The 23,823-nt window shown below is 37.5% G+C and overlaps 1 protein-coding gene across 4 annotated transcripts; it reads left to right on the top strand.

Annotated features, from left to right (window-relative positions):
* Positions 1–245: 245 nt before the first annotated feature.
* CCNC (cyclin C) lies at positions 246–23,089 on the top strand. 4 transcript variants are annotated; one of them, XM_040983822.1, is made up of 12 exons: positions 246–442; positions 5,020–5,126; positions 6,509–6,593; positions 6,746–6,815; positions 9,931–9,982; positions 15,017–15,072; positions 15,828–15,863; positions 16,524–16,615; positions 17,203–17,270; positions 19,009–19,088; positions 20,128–20,246; positions 22,241–22,720. In XM_040983822.1, exons 1-12 carry the CDS (start codon positions 411–413, stop codon positions 22,290–22,292), a joined length of 849 nt encoding a protein of 282 aa, XP_040839756.1. In that variant the 5' UTR covers positions 246–410; the 3' UTR covers positions 22,293–22,720. The 4 variants fall into 4 exon arrangements, with proteins under 4 accessions (XP_040839756.1, XP_040839755.1, XP_040839757.1 ...); XM_040983821.1 differs by lacking the exon at positions 22,241–22,720 and adding an exon at positions 22,879–23,089 and having other exon boundaries at positions 251–442; XM_040983824.1 differs by lacking the exons at positions 246–442; positions 22,241–22,720 and adding exons at positions 472–571; positions 22,879–23,089.
* The last annotated feature ends 734 nt before the right edge of the window (positions 23,090–23,823 follow it).

Here is a 23,823-nt window from a genome sequence, read left to right as displayed (position 1 = left end):
AGACGGATAACAAAATCTCGACCTGGACTGCTTCCTCCAAGATCTGCATCCAGCGAATCCAGGCAGGCCAGATCAGAATTGCGCGGTTCCATCACGGAACCGGCATGAAGCTCTCGCGAGAGCCTTCCGACCGGCGAGAGCTCGCCGGATCACTGACGCCCAGCTTCGCTCCTTCTGCTATTGCCGGGCGGGCCGGAACTTTAGTACAGAGGAACGGGTTTACTCAGTTGGGTGTTGCCGGCCGGCGTCCTGGAGACTCGGCTTGCACCCTCTTCCTGTCCCGCAGCCCGGGCGGAGCGGAGCGGAGCTGATCTGAACTGGGAGCGCGGTTACCGGTCGGGCTGGGTCTATGGTCGCTCCGCGGGCCGCTCCGCCGGCTGGTGCTTTCTTATCAGGACAAGCTGTGTTCGATGGCCGGGAACTTTTGGCAGAGCTCCCACTAGTAAGTGCTCGCCGGGCGCCGCGCGTCGGGCTCGCCGGGCCTGCCCCGGGGGACTCCGAGCGGGTCCCCGGAAGTGCGAGGCTGTGGTCCGTGTGAAGCTGCTGCTCTCCGTCTCCCGGGAGGAGGAGAGTCAGTGTCCCGAGGGAGGACTCGGGTGGTCGGGCTGGGATTCTGGGCTTAGCTGCGCGGGTAGGGTGAGGTGTTGTCAGCTGTGGATTGTGTGGGTCGCATGGGGACGCGAGGCAGCCTGCCTGGGGGTTCTTCGGGGGATTGGCATCGTGGCCCTTTGTCGTTTACCTTCTGTTCATCCGAGGATAGGTGGGAATCGAGCTTCTGCCCACGGATGGGTTCCGGCAGCAGTTTTAGGCTAAGCTGGAGTTTTCTGTTGGTAAAACATGAAGTGCCTCTGATGTCTGACAGGAGCATTGATAAGGCTTTTCTTGGTAGAGTTGAAGTAAACAGAGCTTGATAAAAATGTCTCTTTGTGAATTTCTCATACTAAGCTTTAGTAAATGTAAAAGATTTTGTTTTGTGAGTTAGAGTCGTTTTTTTAGACATTTACACAAGAAAAAAGTGAACTTGTTAATTTTCAGAAAAGCTGGTTTTCCTCTTGCTATCAACTCCATGAAACTCAATCCGCAATCCTTCGAAGCTTGGCTTCCATTCACATCTTTGTTACACGTTGTTTACATTCCTTGGACCATTTTGTTGGGCAAAGTTAAAATGTAGACAGTTTTAAGTAATGAAGGAAAGAGATACTATGTTTCTCAAACAAGCTGAGAAATTTGCCTGCAGTTGTCAATTCTTCAAAATACTGTGCTCCCTGACCCGTTTAAAGTGATAATTTCGTTTTTCTTAACCTTTGTTTACTGTTGGCAAGAAAGATTGTTTTTTCAAATATAAACTAAAGCATGCTTCTTAGACATTGTCTTTGCCTCCCAGTTCACAGCTCTGCTTGGCTCACTCAGCTCCTTGAGAATCAAACAGGATTAGATCTGCAAAGGATAGCAAGTATGAACACCAAAATAATTTATATAAACAAAGGCTATGAAAGGCCAATCTTAAGTAAATTTTTTAAAAAAAGATTTATTCATTTTAATTGAAAGTTAGAATTACCGAGGAGAGGAAGAGACAGAAATCTTCCACCCTCTGGTTTGCTCTCCCCATGGCCATTGTGGTCAGAGCTGGACTGGTCGGAAATCTTCTTACAGGTCTCCCATGTGGGTACAAGGATCCAAGGATTTGGGCCTCTCTTTGCTGCTCTCCTAGGCCATCAGCAGGAAGCAGGATCAGAAGTGGAGTGGCTGGGAGATACAGGACGCAGGCACTATAGACGGAGTATTAGTGTGCTGTGCCACTGTGGCTGCCCCTTTAGGTGAATTTGGTGGGGGTGAGGGTTGGGACAGAGAAGCTGTGTTTCACACTTCTAATGTACATTTTTCACATCTTTTCTGAACTCAGCATGGTAGGCTTTTTAAAAATTATTATTAGCATTTGAAATAATGATTCTTTTTGTTTGTTTGTTTGTTTTTTAAGATTTATTCGTCTTGTTGAAACACTTAGACAAAGGAAGAGACCAAGATCTTCCATCCACTGGTTTACTTCCCAAATGGCTGCACCCGCTGGTTACTGGATCCAGATCAGGATAGGACAAAGGCTGGAGTCTGGAGCATCTTTCAGAGTTTGACAGGAGTGCAGGGACCTGAGCACTTGGGTCCTTTTGCTGTTTTCCCAGTTTCAGTAGCAGGGAGCTGGATTGAAAGTAGAGCTTTAGAACTCATCTGGTGCCCATATGGAATGCCAGCATCGCAGGTGGCTATACCCTATCACTGGCCCCTACATGTAACCTGAAACATGATGAAAGGTAACAGTCTTCTTGGTTTATCTCTCACATAAAGTGCTCATCAGGAGAACTTTAAAGATACTTATTTGTAGGGCTGGGTAAGGTAGTCTAGCAGCTAAAGTCCTGGTCTTCACACTGGGATCCCATATGGACGCCAGCTCTAATCCTGGCAGCCCTACTTCCCATCCATCTCCCTGCTGGTGGCCTGGGAATCTAGTTGAGGACGACCCAAAGCCTTGGGACCCCACACCCCACACCAGAGAAGGCTCCTGGCTTCGGATCAATGCAGTTCTAGGCTGTTCCAGCTGCCTGTGGAGTGAATCAGCGAATAGAAGATCTTCCTCTGTTTCTCCTCTGTCTATATATGTGACTTTACCAAAAAAAATTATTTGTAAAATTTATCTTTTTAAAATGAAGTGACTGTCGATGAAATTGAATAGCAAATCATAGTATACTTGTATTTCAGAAGGTTGAAGAACAAAACATGTTCTTTGCCCAAAATTCGGTAAAACCGGAAGGGTGGCAAATATTTACTGATGAATTGAATGACCTAATTAGTAACAAAAGTTGAATTGTAGGGACTGACGTTGTAGCAGGTTAAACAAGTTAGATTATAGCCCGCTCCACTTCTGATCCAGCTCCCAGCTAATGCACCCGAGAAAGCAATGCAAGATGGCCTAAGTCCTTGGACCCCTGCATCCACATGAGAGACCTAGATGCTCAGGCTCCTCTCTTCAGCTTGTCCAGCCCTGGCTGTTGTGGTCATTTGGGAAGTGAACCAGCAGATTGAAGATCTTGCTCTCTCTCTCAGTCTATCCCCTCTCTGTAAATCTGCCTTTCGAATAAAAATTACCAGGGCTGGTGTGGTGGTCTAGTATGCTAATCTTCAGGCCGTGAGGCTTGCATCCAAAATAGGCACTGGTTCTTGGTCCAGCTGCTCCGCTTCCAGTCCAGCATTGATGGCCTGGTAAGGCAGCATAAGATGTCACAAAGGCTTGGGCTCCTGCCACCCACATAGAAGACCCAAATGAAGTTCCTGGCTCCCAGCTTTGAACAGCCCAGCTCTGGCCATTGTAGGCCATTTGGGGAGTGTACCAGCAGTGTACTTGCCTGTTTTGGGTAAAAAATAAATATTCAGTCTCAAGGTACTATTTCTTCCTGCATTTTATTTTATTTCTCCCTTCAGTTTATTTTAATACAGTCACCCAAAATTTTGAATGGGCTTTTTTTTTGGAGAGGTGGGGAGCACTTAACATCATCATGCTGAAATTCAGGACTTAGAATAATTGTGACAGAATAGACAAGAATTTTTCTGAAGAATAGCAGCAAGGAGTATTTTTCATACTAGATTCTAATTATTTAATTTTATATTGTGGGATTTAAAACATTTTTATTTAAAAGCAGAAAGATACAAGCAGATCGTCTACCTGCTGGTTCACTCTCCAAATGCCTGCCCTCTCGGATGGCTGAGCCAGGCCAACCCAGGGTCCAGGAGCTTCATTTGGATCTCTCACCTGGGTGGCAGGAGCCCAGTAGGCCATCTTTGTGCTTTTTTTAGGTCATTAGTGGAGAGGCGGCTTGTACCTGCTATAGTACAGCCCTGGCCCCTGGTTGTGTTCTTACAGTCTGTACATACCAGATACCAAAATAAATTCCATATAGATCAGAAATTGAGATTTTGGGGCCTTTAAGAGCATTACAAAAAATACAGGTGGATTTATTTTTGTCATCTTGAATTGGCAAAGTATTTTCTGTGGTGACAAAAAAATCAAAATAAAGATAGGTAGATTAACGTAGATTTGTGACTTACAGATAAATATTGTGAAATATTTAAAGTAGGGAATGGAGTTCCTGGCTCCTGGTTTTGGTTTGACCTGGCACTGTCCACCTTGTTCAGTAGAGAATGGACCAGTGGGTGAAAGATAACTGCATGTCACTCTGCCTTTCACATAAATACAACAAATCGTAACAATGGAAGCAAGGAAGGAGAAAAAGGAAATGACAGTTGCATTGGAAGAATGGTCACATTAGATTTCATAAGATACAAAAGAACTATATTTGGCCAAAAAGGCAGAGTGACAGGATGATTTGATTGTTCATTCTGCAAGTGGCTGCAGTGATCTGGGCTGGACTGGGCCTAAGCCAGGAGCTAAGAATTCTACTCTGGTCTTAAAGTGGATGATGCTTTTTCTCTCTGTCCTTCTCTCTGTAAATCAGACTTTCCAATAAAAATAAATAAATCTTTAAGAGAGAGACTGGCACAGTAGTCTAGTGGCTAAAAGTCCTGGTCTTGCACACAACAGGATTCTATATGGGTACCAGTTCTAATACCAGCAGCCCCACTTCCCATCTAGCTCCCTGCTTGTGGCCTGGGAAAGCAGTCAGGGACAACCCAGAGTCTTGGGACCCTGCACCCATGTGGGAGACCCGGAAGAACTCCTGGCTCTTGGCTTTGAATCATCTCAGCTCCAGTTGTTGCGGCTGTCTGGGGAGTGAATCAGCAAATGGAAGATCTTCTCTGTTTCTCCTCTCTCTATGTCTGATTTTCCAATAAAAATAAATAAATCTTTAAAAATATATTAATGTTAAAAAGGATGGGTAATAACTATCTTTAAACATTTCTTTTTCCTTTTGTGCTTCTTAAAATGTACACTTAATTTTGGAGTGTTTTCTGTAATTTTTGCCTGTTGATTTTTCTATTCATTTCTTATGTAACATCTTCACTTCTTCCTAGTTTGCAGTGGATTTTGGATAAACAAGATCTGTTGAAAGAACGCCAAAAGGACTTAAAGTTTCTCTCAGAAGAAGAGTATTGGAAATTACAAATATTTTTTACAAATGGTAAGTGTTTTTTAAGTTGGGTGAAGCTATATAGGTGGTTACCCCTGAATGAGGATGTTTTTGTAAGATAATTTAATGAATGGTTATGGCCCATACTGAAATTTTTCTTTACATTCTTTTTACAACTTATGTTTTGAATGATTTAAGTGAAGTTTCTTGTGAATCTTTTCAGAAGCTCTTAAGACAATTTAAAGTGTTACCCAATTTCCTAAACCTTGATAATGGATTATTGTTTTTAAAACGTTTTAAATTTTATCTTCATTTTTATTTGAGAGACACGAATAGACAGGCCGACAGAGATCTTCCATCTGTTCATTTGTTCCCCAAAGATCTTCAACATCCAAGCCTGTGTCAGGCTAAAAGCTGGAGCTCACCACTCTGTGCAGTCTCTCATGTGGGTGTTGGGAAGCTGTGTATTTGACCCATCATTTGAGGCCTCTCAGGGTACTTGTTAGCAGGAATCTGAATCGGAAGCAGAGGACCTGAATCAGGCAGCCTGATGCGGGATGCAAGCATCAACAGCGGTGTCTGAACTGCGCAAATCCCTGTCATGCATTATCGCACTCAGTTTAGGGTTGGTTAAATTACCTACCCAACATTTACTTTGACAGTAAATGTTTCTTTAGTTTAATATAGATAGATAGATAGATAGATAGATAGATAGATAGATAGATAGATAGATTGACTGATTTTTATTTGAAAGATTTACAGAGAGGAGAGACGAAGATCGTCCATCTACTGGTTTATTCTCCAAATGGCTACAATGGCCACATCCAAAGTCAATCCAAAGTCAATCCAAAGTCAGTAGCCTGGAGATTTCCAGGTCTCCCAAGGCTTTGGATCCTCCACTTCTTTCCCAGGCCATAAGCAGGGAACTAGTTGGGAAGTGGAGCAGTTGGGACATCAATGCCCATATGCGTTCCTGGCATTTGAAAGTGGAGGACTAACCAGTTGAGTTATCATGTGGGCCTCTAGTTTCATATTCTGTAGTAACCTCTTTTATCTTAGAACTCACTTTGTAGGAAAGGGGGTTTAGAATTGAAAGAAATTTTGAAATATAAAAATATGTAAAAGCATGAAAATATTTATAAGCTAGAAGATAAATACCTATTCATTCAGTCTCCTTAATACAAAGAATACATTTTGCTTTGGGGCAATTTCTTTTTTCCTCCTCTCTGTTGTTGATTAGGCTACTTATGTTTATTTTTGAGCCAGTTTGCACACCCTAATACTACATCACTGTGATCCAAATGGAGCTCTGCAACATGTGTGGGTTTTTTCTCCTAGTTGAAAATGAGTTTAAAAAAAAAAAGAATAAAGTCATGTTCAAGGGTAATAGTGATATCAGAGATATATTTAAAATTTTACTATTTCCCTTTTAGTTATCCAAGCATTAGGTGAACATCTGAAATTAAGACAACAAGTTATTGCCACTGCTACGGTCTATTTCAAGAGATTCTATGCCAGGTAGGACGATTTTATTCTGGGAATATACTAAATATCTTTAAAACTCATTTCATGTTGATGAATCATGTGTTTGCTGTGGAGTTAACTCAGTATTTTTTTCTTCAGTGTGTTTTAAAATTGGTGACATTTGACTTTGTTTTATGATATTTTAGGTATTCTCTGAAAAGTATAGATCCTGTACTAATGGCTCCTACATGTGTGTTTTTGGCATCCAAAGTAGAGGTATAAAACAATTTTCTGCTCTTTATAAATTTTGGTTAATCTGCCTCAGTTTTTACATTACTTATTTAAAGATAACAGTAGCTGGTGATTTAAGCAAAATACAAGTTTTACGAAAGTCATAAATAATACAAAGCTTGATATATTTTAAAGGCTTAGATAGCATTTATCAGAGTGATTTTGTAAATCCTTTTACAAGTAGTTAAACCTCATTAAAAAAATGGAACATATAGTAGTAGAGTTCCTATTTTATAAATGAAGAGATTGAGGCACAGAGATTAAGAAGTTTCTTAGGACCCTAGTGGCTAAAGTCCTCGCCTTGCACGCCCCAGGATCCCATATGGGCACCAGTTTTAATCCCAGTGACCCTGAAAAAAAAAATCAATTCAATAAATGTGCTTGCTTATCTCTGATAACCTGGGATGTTTCCTCTCTGTCTTGTGATTGGCTGCCTACCAAGCCATCAAGAAAAGTAAAGGAATGGCAAGGATTAGGAGTGGCTACAGCTGTGGAGATTCTGTCCAAGAAAAACTTGAGTGATAAAAGTAGAGAAATGATGTGAGGGAAGAAAAAAGACACAATTGACACAGAATTTTTGCTTAACATATAATACCTTTTCAATATTTTTGAGGAAGCTCTGCTAAAATCCAGAGAAGAATAGCAGATATTGATTAGTTTCCTAATCCTTTGTGGGTTTGTTTGTTTATTTGTTTTTGTCCTTTAGGATTTATTTATTTATTTGAAAGGCAGAGTTACAAAGAGAGGAGAGACAGGGCTCTGCATGGTGGCCTAGTGGCTAAAGTCTTCACCTTGAATGCCCGGGATCCCATATGGGCTCCTGTTCTAATCCCGCAGCTCCACTTCCCATCCAGCTCCCTGCTTGTGGCCTGGGAAAGCAGTCAAGGACAGCCCAAAACCTTGGGACCCTGCACCCGTGTGGGATACCTGGAAGAAGTTCCTGGATCCTGGCTTCGGATCGGCTCAGCACTGGCCGTTGTGGTCACTTGGGGAATGGATCATGGGATGGAAGATCTTCCTCTCTGTGTATCTGACTTTGCAGTAAAAATAAATGAATCTTAAGAAAAAAAAGAGGAAGGCGAGAGAGAGCTTCCATCTACTGGTTCACGCTGCAAATGGCTTATGATGGCCAGAACTGGGCTGGTCTGAAGCCAGGAACCTGGAGCTTCCTCTGGATCTCCCGCTTGGGTGCAAGGACCCAGGTATTTGGGCCATCCTCTGCTGCTTGCCAGATGCATTAGTAGGGAACTGGATCAGAAGCTAAGCAGCTGGGACTAGACCTGGTACTTGTATGGGATTCTGGTGCCACAGATTCAGGCCTAGTGTACAACGGCATGGCACCAGCCCCTGCATTCAGTGTTTAGTATTACAGAGCCTTTGTTTCATTATTCTATTTTTAGATGATATCTTTAAAATAGCAGTATGGTTCTTGAATATTAAGAGAGTGTGTTTGTGTGTGTGTGTTTTAAAAATTTTTTATTTGAAAGGCAGTGTGACAGGATGAGAGAGACAGACAGGCCTTCCATGTGATGTTTCAGTCTCCAAGTATCTGCAATGATCTGGGCTGGGCTAGGCCTACACCAGGAGCTAGGAATTCCACTCTGGTCTCCCAGCACATGGCAAGGACTCAAGTATTTGGGCCATCTTCTGCTGTTTTCCTAGACACATTATCAGGGAGCTAGGTTGGAAGTGAAGCTTAAGAATATCACAGGCACTGCTTAAACAGCTGAACCACAATGCAGACACACTTGAATATGTGTGTTTTACTTTTTGGTACTTTCCCTGATTTAGTTTTGTGCTAGCCATTGTTTAGGATTACCACTGCCATTTCTCTTAACTATTAACTCAAGACTGAGAATTGACCCTATAATAAATGACAGTAAGGAATACTTTCTAGTGCTTAGATGATTTTTCCATTTTAGAGATAATTTAAGGAGGCAGGACTGGCCTTGTTAAATTTTTTAATGGACAAGAAAGTGTTTACAGAAGGATTTTACAATGGGATGGTTTTTCCAGATATTACCACATCATGTTTTATTTTATGCATCTTAAATAGAACCATATGGGGTTCTATGACAAAACCTTTATAAACCTCTCTCGTCTTATAAATTAACTTACAGGTTTTAATTTGTCTTTTTTATTTGAATTTATTCAGTAGAGTTCTGTTCTAATTTAATTGAGTTAAAGTTTTTGCTTTTAAAATTTTGGGTAAGGAATTATTCCTGAAAACAAAAATTTGGTTGTAGTATTATTTTTTATTCCTAATTATGTAGTATTTTTTTAATCTCTAAATATGACCAAATCTTTGTGTTCCGTCCAGTTATACAAAAAATGTGTAGAAATGGCATTTAGAAAAATATTTTAGACTTTAGTTCTTATTTTAAGTTGTTACAATTGGAGATTTTAATATATATAAATATATTCACACACAAAGATTTCTTTTACAGAGTAAGAACGTAGTTGAGTACATGGATTTTTAGGGTTTTTTTGTATAAAGAACAAATTCTTAATTTCTGTTTTTAAATCAAATACTCTGTGAATCTTATGAGGTTAATCTGAAATTCAATGATACAATAATGTACATTAATATGTTTCAGTTATTTTTACATTGAAAGTATATTATGGTGACAGAGCAAAATGGGAACTGACCTTGGAAGGTTTACACTCCGTCGTTCTTATTTCCCTATTCCAAAAGGGATATGTATTGTGTGGCTTTTGAAGCTGTTTTGGTGACAGTGAAGTTTATTCTATTCAGTATTCATTCTTGCAATTACATGTTGAAAGCAAATTCTTCCTTGGAAACTAAATGTTGAAAACTGGCATTGGTACTGTAAGGTCTCTGGTATTCTAGTTTGTTGTCCTATTGCTATTAAATTACAAAATTATGATTTTTTTTTTCTTAAGTTGTGGCAATACCAAGAGACCGTAATACATTAGAAATTTAAGTACTTCATGCCCTTGAGCCTTAAATACGTAGCCGGGAAGCAGACTGCAAACATAGCAGGAGAGCTAGGAAATAACTGCTTTGAATGGATCTCGGATAACCCTTAGATGTATTGGGTTAGTGTGTACCTCACTTCACCCATTTTTCTTTCTCTAGGAATTTGGAGTAGTCTCAAATACAAGGTTGATTGCTGCTGCTACTTCTGTATGTAAGTGTAAAAAATATATCTTACTATATGGATATATGAACGTTCTACAGTATATTTTTAATATATGAGATTTTTTGAGAGAGTAGTTGGCTTTTTACCATTCAGTAGTAGTTGGGGATACCTCATGGCTATTTGGCAAAAAAAGAAAAATTAGTTAAATGAATAAATTGTTTTCTTTTTACTTATTATTATTATTATCATTTTATGATATAGTTCCATAGGCCCTGGGATTTCCCTCACCCTCTTCTCAAGTCCTAACTCGCCCCGCCCCCCGAGTTCACCTTTTATTATTACTATAGTATAGTTCTTCATAAACAATCATATGTCCATCATTGTGAGCATGGACTATGGCAGAGAGTCCGGCATCCTATTGTCAAGATACAGTTAACATTGGGAGTCCATCTTTGGTCTGGAAGTAGAGATGCATACTGCATTGTATTCTCACATCTGGATATGATCATCTCCATTACACAATTACCATACATCCCCTTAAATGAAAACCATAATACAAAATCAAAAACAGGAAGAAAAATAGAAATTTACAATGCCATGAACTTAAATAACATGCTACTGGATATGACAGTCTCCATCACACTGTTACAGTAAATCCCTTTAAACAAAAAGCCACAGGCCCAGCGCGATGGCCTAGCAGCTAAAGTCCTCGCCTTGAACACTCCAGGGTCCCATATGAGCGCCAGTTCTGATCCCGGCAGCCCTGCTTCCCATCCAGCTCCCTGCTTGTGGCCTGGGAAAGCAGTCGAGGACCGCCCAAAGCCTTGGGACCCTGCATCCATGTGGGAGACCTGAAGAAGCTCCTGGCTCCTGGTTTCAGATTGGCTTAGCTCCAGCAGTTGTGACTGCTTGTGGAGTGAATCATCGGACAGAAGATCTTCCTTTGTCTTCCTCCTCTCTGTAAATCTGACTTTGCAATAAAAATAAGTAAATCTTTAAAAAGGCACAAAACAAAATCAAAAACAGGAAGAAAAAATTAAAAACACCATGAAGTTAAATAACATGCTACTGAATTGACTAATGTGTCGCTGAAAAAAGGAAAACGAAAATCAGGAACTTTCTTGAAGAAAATGATGCTACTGTATGATGTATGAGTCAGTGAAGAATTTAATGGGAAAGAAAGTGTTTTTCAACAAAATAACCAAGACTCAAAGTGAGATTATTTTGGTATACCTTTCTTTTTAGTGTCTTATCAGTTATTTGATTCATTTTCTGGATAATTAATGTTTTTGACCAAGAACATTGCTTGGATGTTTTTTAAAGTACAAAAAGCGACAGTTTTTCCAGAAAAGTTTCAAGACTCCCAAAGATTAATTTCCAGTTTATGAGTTTGTTTTTATTTTCAATCTATGACTTGACTAGTACTGGAGCTGCAATTTGATAGTAATTAGAAATGTTGTGATTGATATAAACCTGTTTGGTTCAGCAAACTGAAATGATTGCCATAGACAGTGTTCTATTTTCCCAGTTGGTGTTGATTTGTGAGCACGCTTTAAGATGAAAAAAGCATGAATGATAACTTCCTTAAAAAAGGTGCAGCATCCAATTCAGATATTTTGTCCTAATTTTAAAGCTGGTTGGTGTAGTGCTGTTAAAATTTTGTTCAGTTAATTTTCTCTTTTAAAACTTGTCCGCACATTGTTTAGGGTGCCCTTACTACAGCAAAGGAGAAAGAATAGGAGAGTCTTGGAATTTCTGAGAAAAAAAAAACTGTAACATACAATGTACTGTATCAAACTATTTTACATGAATGACACAAGTATTCTGAACAAAAAAATTGAACATTGTTTAAAAAACAAGGTGTTATATAAATTTTTTTTCAAAAATCAAAAAAAGTGTTTTGAAGAGATGAAACTAAACAAAAATTGAAATCCATGAGATATACTTTCTGCTGATTTTTGTTGGTGTGATATGACTCCTGTAGGCAACAAGTAGATGGGTTTTGTTTTTTTAAATCCAGTCTACTTAGCTATAATGTTTGATTGATGAGTTTAAGTCATTTGCATTCATGGTTAATATAAATAGGTGATAATTTGTTCCTGTCATTTAGCAATGGATTGCTGATTGATTTAGTCTTCTGTTGTTATTTTACTGGGATGTTCTTCACATTTGCCTTTGGTTTTGTTTGGTGCTATTCCTTTTCTGTCAAGAGAACCTCTTTAAGTATCCTTTCCAGGACAGTTTTGGAAGAGGCATATTCTTTTAACGTTTCTTTACTGTGGAAGAATTTTATTTGATTTTCAAAGACAAAGGAAATATTTGCTGGGTACGTTATTCTGGGCCAACAATTTTGTTGCTTTTAGAATCTGGAGTATGTCACTCCATTCTCTTCTGGCCTGTAGAGTTTCCTGTGAGAGGTCTCCTGTGAATTTAATTGGCATTCCTTTATGTGCCAGCTTTTCTCATGAGCACATTTAAGGATTATTTTTCCCTATGTTTGGTTGAAGATAGCTTGATTATCATGTGTCTTGGTGAAGTTCACTTTTGATCAACCCTGTTGGGAGTTCTGTGCTTCTCATTGTTTATAAGAAACTTTATAACAAGTGTTTTGAATTCTGTATTCCTCATTTTTTCCATGTCTTCCTCAGTTAACTCTGAGGTTGGCAAAGGCTTTTGCTCCTTTGAGGGGAATCTTATGTAATATTCATTATGCCTCTGTTTCTTCTTTTGCTCTTGGTCATTGTACTTCTAATTATCAGATTCTTCTCCTTGGGGCAGGTTTCTAAGCTCTTATCACCCACAGGTCTACAGTTCTGTTTTACTTATTGTGGTTGGTACATGGCTGTTTGTAGTCACTTGTGCCACTCTCTCCAGTGAGTTCCAGGTCTGGGTTCTTATGTTAGACTTCCACCTTGGTGTCTGTAGCTCCAGCCCCTGGCTCACCACTCTCCACCTCATATGATGCTGTGCTGGGGCTGCACCATTGTCTGTTCAACCTTTCTCCCACTTTCATTTCAAGCAGTTCCCAGGATTAGGGAGACACCAGGTGTCCCATATAGCTAGGTTTTTGTTGGTGCTGATGTTGCTGGAACCTGTTGACCATTAGGTCTGAAGGCCACATGTACTTTATTTTGACCTGTACGATCCCAAAGTTGGTATTTTCCCTGTGGGAATAACACAATGCACTGAACTCAGCGAGTTCTTGCCAAACTCAGCATATGAGCAGCTCATTGTTGTCCCTTCAGTCTTGATGCTTTTCCACACTGTACAAAATAGTGCCTCGTGTGCCACTACTGAAGTTCTTGATCTACTGGCCGTCATGTCTGAAGGCTATCTGGACCAACTTGAGTGGAACCAGTTGCTGGTGGAGTTCTAGCTGCTAGTGCAGTTCAGCTGGCTGCTAGCTGAATGCTGCTGTGGTATCGGTCACTGCAGCACAACACCATTGTGTCGGCTGCTTTCCCGTGTCTGCTGGTCTTCAGATGCCTCTCTGCTGTCGTTTTGTCTCTGCTGTTTCCTGGAATGTGCCCTGTTTCATATTGGCTAATGTTTCTCCCGTCTGTTTAAATGTGTCCTTACCTTATTCCACCATCTTGATTATCTCAAAGGATTTTTTAAAACTACTGCTTGTATTATGTCTAAGACATTGATTTTAATGTTAAGAAGTAGATATTATAAATCCACAATTAGTGGGTTTTACTTTAATGAAGGTGAAGAAATTCATTTCCTATTTTTATTCTATTTGTTTCTTAAAGACTAGCTATTAGCATTATTCTTTCAACAGCTACTTTAGCAAATATTTCTTCAGAAACTATGATATGTGTCTTTGATGGGTATTGTATATTTTAAAACTTTTATATTGGTAAACATAGTACTACAACAACAATGAAAAAGCTGCTCGGTAGCTTTTTTACAAGTTAAGCAAATGATCATTTAGACTTTTTCAGATATTGGGTTAGCATTATGGCACATTGGGTTGATCCACCCACTGAAATGCCAGCATGCTCCTTCAGTGTACAGGTTTGAATCCCAGCTGTTCTTTTCTGGCCCGGCTCCTTGTTAATGTGCCTGGAAAAGCAGTGGAAGATCCCTAAGTACTTGGGCCCCTGCCATTCGTGTGGCATACGACAAGGAGTTTCAGGCTTCTGGTTTCTTTGTGGACCAGCCCTGTAGCCGTTAGGGAGTACATCAGTGGTGAATGATCTCTGTATATCTCTCTCCTTCCCTCTATCACTCTGTCTTCCAAATAAATAAATGAATAAATAAATCTCTTTTTTAAAATTTTTGTGATCTATATAGCAGAGGCAGAAGCAGCTTTTTGTGTTTAATTAAATTTAGTGAGCCTGAATGATTTTTTTAAAAAAGATTTATTTATTTTTATTGGAATTGCAGATAGTTTTACTGGGAAAAGGAGAAACAGAAAGATCTTCCATCCTCTAGTTTACTGCCCAAATACCACAATAGCCAGGGTTAAGCTGATCTAAAGCCAGGAGCCAGGAGCTTCTTCCAGGTCTCCCATGTGGGTGCACGGTCCCAAGGTTTTGGGCCATCCACTGCCTTCCCAGGCCACAGACAGAGCATTGGATGGGAAGTGGAGCAGCTGGGACATGAACTGATGTCTGTAAGGGATACTGGCAGTTGCAAGGTGAGGATGCAGCCATTGAATCATTGTGGCAGGCCCCTACAGGAATGATTTTTCCTTTTTGTGTGTTTCCCTTTCTGAAAAGAGCATAATTAATCTAATCCTTCCTGTGTTATATCTTACTTCTTTTAAGGATTGAGGACTAGTTGATTTGCCAAAATTGTACCAACTATATCACATTGATAAGTTATGCAATTGCTCTCTGGATAACTATTAAGTATAAATTGAAGGTAATTATAGACAATTATAGATAATTCCTGCCATCCTACTTATAATTTTTCATGAAAATAAGTAAAACATACTTCCCTAAACATTGCCAGACACCCTTAGCAAACATAATTTATCCCTACTCTGTAATATTCCATATTGAGTTAAAGGAACTTTGGTTTAATTCACTAACATCTTTCCAAGATTAAATTATTTTTGTTCCTGTTTTACAGTGAAAACTAGATTTTCATATGCCTTTCCAAAAGAATTTCCTTATAGGATGAATCATGTAAGTGTGTTGCATAAAATACTTGTTCAGGTTACATACAAGTGTAAATTAGTTCCATTTTTGTTATAATAAACTTATAGGATCCTAGAAATAGCACTTTCAAGTGCTGTATGATTACAGACATTATTCTAAACTTAATAGCTTATACAATTTCTTTGTTTTTTAAAAAATATTTTCTAATAGTGGGTTATCATTCCTGGTACTCATTAAGTCACATTGGGAAATTCAGAATTTTGAGGCTTAGGGCCCTGGCATTGCTGGTCTGTGCAAGTTCCCAGGTGATACTGATATGCACTGGGGTTCAGAACTGCTCTGATGAAATAGTATAAAAACTATATTTTACAAATTACATTATAAGATGACTTCTGGTTATTTAAAATAAGTATGTGCTTTATCATTCACCTTATGTTATATATTTTTTTTTAGTAGAGGAATTGAAGTTTGGATTCATATCAAAGAAACTGTATTTGAAAAATCTGAACTTTTACAGGATATTTTAAGTAAAAATGAATAGAGTTTTTAAAAGGGGCTGGTTTTCTTATAAGGATTGAAATGTTTCAATCATAATTGCAAATATTATGTAATAAAAAGTAATATATGGTGATTGTAATAAGGTACTGGGTTTATTTTCTTGAGTTAAAGGAATAGGGAAAGTGTATGCTGAGTTACTGTAATGTCTAAATTGTTACCTTAGGCTAATAAGCAGGCCGATTTTATTAGGCTTCACATTGACACTTGATTTTTTTTTTTAACAGATATTAGAATGTGAATTCTATCTTTTAGAACTAATGGTAAGTGTATTTCTGATGATTTATATAATAAAGCCTCTTTTCAAATTTTATGAAATTAAAAGTTACTTAATAAAATGATTAATACAGAGGTGCATTTTAAAATCATCCACGTGATATGTGAGAGTGAAGTCATGGTAACCTGGCAGCATTATCACCTATACCCTTCCATCAGCTTGTAAAATAATTAGTATATCCTGCTTAGGATGGAAAACAATTCATTTCTATAGTTGTAACCATAGTGAATGGATTACAACCCATCAAGCTATTAAACCATTGTAATTTATGTGCATGGTATTATTTTAAGGTAGAATGTCTACCTTTATTCGGCCAGTTCTGCGAATGTCTTTGGCAGAATTCCCCAGGTGAAAATTATAAATTTATAGGCTAATTGGAGGTTCCAGTGTGTTGCAGATATGACATATGAGTCCCTAAAGCAATGAATGGATTCTCTGCTAACCAACTGCCGGTTGGAGCACAGCCTTCACTGTTATAGTCAAGCTCAATGCTGCCATCCTGCTTGCTTAAGAGACTAAAAGAGAGGCAAGCATGAGTCAGAGAAATGTATTTTGAAATATATGGTTGCACATCAGCAAGGTCATGGTAATGTTTTGTGTTGTATTAAGTCTCTTTATATAAATATGTTTTTTCAACTGTTTCTAGGATTGTTGCCTGATAGTGTATCATCCTTATAGACCTTTGCTCCAGTATGTTCAGGACATGGGCCAAGAAGACATGTTGCTTCCTCTTGCATGGTAATTAGAACAGAAGTTATTAATAGTGTAGTATGTTTTTTGGAAAGAAACATTCAGTATGTTTAAAGTCATTAAACTGTATGTTCAGCAAAATATTTGCTTTTGAATTTTAGCAACTGTAATGGTATAAATACTAATATAAGCATCTTAAGTTTCTGTTTGATAAATATAGTAAGTAAAACTTGATTTTGTGTGACAGACTGAGAATTCTTGCAAGTAATCAACATACATGTAAATTCATCGTATAATTCGTAGCTTTTTATGATTTTTTTAATCAGAAAAATGTACATATGATTTCTTGGTAGATTTTGACATTTTAGATATATATTTTTTCTTATGTGTATATTTGTATTTATATACATATGTTTGTATCTATTTATATATATATTTGTATTTTATTTTTAATTTTGTAGTATAATTCCAGAGACTCTTACGTTACATTTATGTGGATGTTTCACCTTTATAACATCCGTAAAGAAAAGGGAAATAATTGTAAAATGATGGGAAAGCTGGCTTTCTCTGGGAAAAATGTACAGTTGGATGAAGTAGTTCTGCTTTCAGTAATGATATAACTTACATTTCTGTAGGAGGATAGTGAATGATACCTACAGAACGGATCTGTGTCTACTGTATCCTCCTTTCATGATAGCTTTAGGTATGTAAGTGTGATATACTTTCATTAGTTAATTATTGTAAACCTATTTAGGTCATCCTAAAATAAATTTCACTCTATTGTACTTTATGTTTTTATGTTCCATGAAGTAATAGACTAATCCTTGCATGTGAACTTTCAATATTATGAGCTGCAACTGTCACAAATCAGGATTATTGTTTCCCCACCCCCCTTTTTTGGTAAGTTTTTTTTTCCAAAATCATTTGAAATAATTTTAGTTGATATCTAAATAGATCATTTTTGTTTGTTTAGGGGGAAATTACACAATTTAGTTTTAACATATGTACAATAACAACAGCCTATCATTCATTTCCTGAGCCTAAGTAAATATGCACAGCTTGAGTAAAAGTGTATAATTTAGTTCCTGATACTTCCTAGAAGAAGTTAGTTACAATTCTACTATATGTGCAAGGTAGTACAGTGGTGGATTAAAAAAAGTTTTTATAGTAGAAAGTAAAGATTTCTTCCTTTATGAATGTGGGGAAATTATCTAAGTTTCCTAAATATTTTCCCTTAACTGTAAAGATCCTAACAATTCTTAGGGAGTCATTTCAAGAATTGCATAAGAGTTTGTAGAGTATCACATAGTCCTTGCTGTATCCTGGGCACTTATGTCTGTTCCCTTTTCCTTCTTTTGTTGACTTCCATAATTCTGTCTTCCAGTTTTCCCCCATATTCTTTTATTAGCCCAGACTTATTTTTCTTAATTTCTCTTTTTCTCAATTATTCATCTACGATAGCAAATAGATCATACCTACACTTTTCTAGTACTGGGGGGTCCCTGAGAGCACTGGCTGTGGAAGGATTCTGAAGTGTCATCTTGGCTCAGTGAGAAGGAATGCTGGGATCTGGATGAGTAGGAGGAGGACATGGCACAATAGGGCATGTGCCGTGTCTTGGCAACTTCAGTTGTTTATGTACACCCTGAGTGGTGTCACTGAGACATGAGACTTCTCTTGCTTCTGAGTTATTATTGTTTGTATTTTTTTAGTTGTCAAAATCTTGTTCTAGATCAGTTCTTTATATTGGTCTCTCTTTTTTTAAGATTTATTTTTATTGCAAAGTCAGATATAAAGAGAGAAGAGGAGAGACAAAGAGGAAGATCTTCCTTCTGATGACCTACTCCCCAAGTGACCGCAGTGGCCAGAGATGGGCCAATCCAAAGCCATGAGCCTGTAGCTCTTCTGGGTCTCCCATGCAGGAGCAGGGTCCCAAGGCTTTGGGCTGTTCTTGAGTGCTTCCTAGCCATGAGCAGGGAGTTGGATGGGAAGCGGGGCTGCCAGGATTAGAACCAATGCCCATACAGGATTCCAGTGCATTCAAGGCGAGGACATTAGGTGCTAGGTCACTGTGCTGGGCCCTCGTTCTTTTTTATTTGAAAGGCAGAGTTAGAGTGGAGAGCTTTTATCCCCTGGTTCACTACCAGATGCTTGCACTGGCTGGGAATTCAATCCAGGTCTCCCATGTGGATGGTTGGAACCCAGTGACTCAAGCTGTCACTACTGTCTCCCAGGGTCTGCATTAGCATGAACCTGGAGTCAGGAGCTAGAGTTGGATACTGAAACCAGCTCTGCTCACATGGGTTGTAGATATATAACTTTAAAAAATAATATTGGAATTTATACCTGAAATTTGAAAGTAAACAAGCTTAGGTTTTGTTTCTAAGACCACAAATTCCATATTTTCAGTTAACCATTGGCAATGGTCATTTTCTTTCCAGCTTGCCTCCATGTAGCCTGTGTTGTGCAGCAAAAAGATGCCAGACAGTGGTTTGCTGAACTCTCTGTGGATATGGAAAAGGTAATATGTAATTCTGTGTTTTAGCTTTCAGTTCAGTGGAATGATAAAGATTTTGTTAATTGGTTGCTAAGTAGTCTCTAACTTCTAGGATTGTACTAAGAGCCACCTAGGGAGCACTGAATACCATTGTAAGTGCTTCTGTGGCACATTCTGTTTCCTGGCTATGTGACTTTTGTCCTGTGATACAACTTCTCTACTCAGATGTTGGAAACATCAGAATTAATCCATTAGGTCTACTCTGGTAAAGAAGAACAAATTCATTTGGAAATAGGATATGTTGGATTTGTAGCTTCCAGTTTTTGAGCATCGTAAGTTAAGATATAAAGTAGTTAACAGAATCAGTACAGTTCTTGTATACACCACCTCACATGACATTGTTTGCGAAAATTGTGATAAAAGGAATATGGTGTTTAGTGCCATATTCCTTCATGATTAAAACATTCGTTCTTAGTACTTTATTGTTTTTCTTTTTCCATTTAAGATGTTTAAAAAAATTCAACAGAAGGAAATGAACTATAGAAATAGATAAAGTAGACAAAATACTTCAAATAATTCATAGAAAAATGGAAGTAGGGAATGGGCACTTAGCCCCACAGTTAAGATGCTGGGTCCCTCATTTGGAATGCTCATTTTGAATTCACTTCTGGGTTCTGGCTCCTAACTCTAGCTTCCTGTCAAGGTAGACCCTAGGATACAACAGTAGCAGCATCCACATGGAATCCACAGGGAAGGCCAGGATTGAGTTTCTGGCTCCCTACTTACAGCCTGGCCCAGCCCCAGCCTTTGCAGGCAGTTGAGGAGTATACCATCAGAGAGGAACTGACCCTGTCAGTTTTTGTATTTTTGTCCCTGTCAGTGTATGTATTTTTTTTAAGAGATGGAGTTTAAAGGTAAGGTTCTTTAGGTACAGAGGAAATTTTGGATTAAAGATAAACATGGCCCTTTTTACATTTCTTAAGGATGTTTAGAATGGAATGTCTATTCTTTATATATGAAATGTTTGCTTTTACCACTGAGAAATTTAATTTTTTTTTTTTAGATTTTGGAAATTATCAGGGTTATTTTAAAACTATATGAACAGTGGAAGAATTTTGATGAAAGGAAAGAGATGGCAACAATTCTTAGTAAGATGCCAAAACCGAAACCACCTCCAAACAGGTACTTCCTTTGTTAACTATAATTTCAATTAATTACATACATATCATACTCAGATTTTTCTTTGATTATATTGCTTTGTTTTAAAATTCCTATAAAAATATCATCCATGCTAATGTTTTAATTTGTGACTTGATAGATTGAAAATGTCTCAAAAAATACGTTAAGCTGATCATCTATTTAGCAACTTTATTTAACAAAATGGAGGTCTATTACAGGTATCTCTCAACATATGGCCACATACTATACTTAAATTTAAATGGAACAGAATTAGGAAAATTCATCTAAAATTCATGAACGAAGAGTTCTGTAGTAGTATCATATTAATTTCATCCTGTGCCATTTCCTGAACCCCCATCCCCAACTGCTCGCTGTTACCATGTTTTATTAAATCACAGAGGCAAGTTTCAAGAATCTTACTAATCTGTTTTTGCAAAGATAAGAAATTTGTCTTTTGAGTAACATGAAGATTCATAGTCACTTAACATGATTTCTATAAAGTAAATCACCTGTGTTAGGAGTTTTTGCTGTCATTGTTGCTTTAACTAGGATTTGTTAACTTCACTGGTTTTCCTACTTCACATGTATCAGATCATTTGAGGTAGGAAAAACAGGTCAGGTGGAAAATAAGGAAAGGCTACCCATCTTAATAATTTTTCTGAAAAAATAACTGTAAATGAGATCATTTTTAAAAGTTCATGGAAAATACACATTAAAAATTATATATGGATTTCAAAATTTTCTGCACCCTAATAAACTGATGTTAACTTGTTGTGACATGTTTGAACGAGATCTCGTTTGAGATACTAAGAAAGATAAAACATCAATTTGAAAAGAGCCCATGTTCGAACAACATGAATTCTAAAATTAAAGCAAAAACAAAAATCAAATTGCTAGTGGAACTTGTGGCACCCTGTCCCCAAAGAAATCAGCAGGGTGCCTTTTAAGAAGGGATGAGACAGTGTTGAAGATGAAGCCTACAATGGCAGTCCATTTGTATCAATTTATAAAGAAAAATAATCTCATTTGTGCCCTAATAGTAAAGGAATAATAATTAACAGCAGAAATAGCCAACACACCAGACATCTCAGTTGATGTAGCTTGTTACACAATTCTGCAAAATTAGTGTTGAGCAAATTTTGTGTTCATTGGGGTGCCAAAGCTGTTGTACCTGCATCAGCTATAGACAAAAGCAAGACTTTAAATGGGAATTTTTAAAAATGGGATCAATATCCTGAGACATTTCTTTGAAGAACTGGAATAGGAGGTTAAAACGTATGTCTTTGATATAACTCTTGATGACAAAAACAATCACAGCAATGACTCCCAAGAGGTAGATGAAGTGCTTCAGTCAGAGCAGAGCTGACCCAGTCAAGGCTTTTTGACTATCTAGAGGGTCAAAGAATGATAACATCTGCTTATTATGAATTTTTAAAAATGGTATACAAAGCTTTAGCAGAAAAACAGTGCACCCACGAGTCTTTCCATTATACCAATGTTCCTGCTCATCACTCTCATCAAACAGGCCATTTGGTGAGAATTCTAGTGGAGAAATCTTAGGCATCTACCTTATAGTGATTAGGCTCCTACCAATTTTTTATTTCCTAGTCTTAACTCTTGAAAGACACCCATTCTTCAGAAAGTAATGTTAACAAACAAAAAGGCTGCACTGGCATGAATCTCAGAATCCTCAATTTGAAAATGGATTAGATTTCTGGTATTACTGATTATAAATGTGTCATTAACTTGATGGGAAATATGATTTACTTTTTTTTATGTTAGGAAAACAGGTTTATGTGTTTTTTTAATCATCTTTGGATTCCATTTTTCATGAACTTTTGGGAGTCCCCTCATAATGTTAAGATAGTTTTGTAAATTGGTGCTGATTAGTTACTGCTACAGTTTGAAAGAAAAAAAAAAGAAAAGAAACTAGAACTTATACAAGGAGCTGTTTAAGCAGTCATTCAAACAGCTACCTTTGGATGCATTTTTTACAGAAATTCCCTGAGTGATTCTCCACTAGTGGCAGGGCCTGAAGCTGCAAGATGATGGTGGACAAGATAAGGCAATAATCCTGTTGCCACAGTTCCTGGTATTTTCAGTTTTAGTTATATTTATTTTAAACATTCAGAAATTTCTAGGAAAATAACATATTTCTGATTTATAAAGGTTTGATTTATTTACATATGACATCATTATGCCTTTGGACAATGAGGTTTTTTCTTTTGTGTTTGTGTGTTTGTGTGTGTGTGTGAAAAATACTACTTGATTTTCTTTAATAGTAGGAATAGGATTTTATTTGTAAGAATTAGTGAGAAACTTGTTCAGAAGAAGCTGTATCTCTATGTTGAGTGATACCTGTAATAACAATGAAACCCCATACCCTAATTTAAATTTTTGACTGTATGTGGACACTAACTTCCAGAATGCTTGGTATGTGTAAGGACACAAACTTGTATAAGAATAAAAACATAAAATCAAGTGTTACTTTTCTGGATTTTAATTTTTTCATATCTGTGTCCAACCAGAAATATATAGATGTGCCATAGAACAGTGAACTTTTAAAAAACTTAGTGGGCTTATTACTAAATGAATCTTAATTGGTATAAAATCTCTTTCTTCCCTATTTGAACAGTGAAGGAGAGCAGGGTCCAAATGGAAGTCAGAACTCTAGCTACAGCCAATCTTAAAACATTCCGAAGAATTCGGTAGTGGACCACATGGAAATAAACATTGGACAGATATCCGTAATGTCTTCAATGGAACACAAAGGAAAAGGAATAGCTTGTTTCTGCCAAGCATATTGGGAAGTAATTTTATTTTTGCAAAATAATTTTTCCTTACTTAATTATAACTGATTAAAATCTCCTGGTTATAAAAGTTTGGGAAGGTTCTAAGAGAACCTGTAGAAATTTCAAAACTAATAACTTTTGTTTAATATTTCTTAATTTGGATAATGGAAAAAATTTAAGCTAGGAAACATAAAACTTAAGTTTCCAAATTTATCTTTGTTCATTGAGGGACCAAAAAAGGATACAGAAAGTGAGGGATTTTTTTCCCTTCAAAAGTTGTTTTTAAACTATACTTAAGAAATCAGGTCTCACAAAATCCTTGGAGATTTTGGTGGTAATGGTTATAACTTCAGGGAAATAATCAAGTACCTATTGATTTTAAAAGTGTATGTTACTCAGTAGTTTTGGTACCTTGACATGGATGCTAGTAGCCCAGCCTCGTACAAAAAAGTGCAATATGGGGAGTATTGAAGTTTATGGAAAATGTACAAGGTAAAAAAAAAACACACACATTATTTAAAAAATCTTGCACCAAAATAAACTTTTAATTCAATTTTTTCATGAACTTTTAAAGTCTCCCTGTATGCATATTATATTTTGGCAACTTAAATTAATTCTGTAACCATTTGAAATGCTGGGCAAACTTTTGGAAGAATCCTAGATGAAGATACTTGCAGTTTATTGAGCTAATCTGGCATTTTGAAAGGTTAAAATTTGGTAAAAGTTTAATATTTTTTATTCTGCTGTGAAAAGTGGTTTTTTTTGGTTTTTTTTGTTTTTTGTTTTTT

The sequence above is a fragment of the Ochotona curzoniae genome, unplaced genomic scaffold (genome assembly GCF_017591425.1).
Source record: "Ochotona curzoniae isolate NIBS_2020 unplaced genomic scaffold, NIBS_Ocur_1.0 contig_3819, whole genome shotgun sequence".
Taxonomy (NCBI): domain Eukaryota; kingdom Metazoa; phylum Chordata; class Mammalia; order Lagomorpha; family Ochotonidae; genus Ochotona; species Ochotona curzoniae.
The sequence above is the reverse complement of the archived record's forward strand: the minus strand, read 5'-3'. Positions and strand labels throughout refer to the sequence as shown.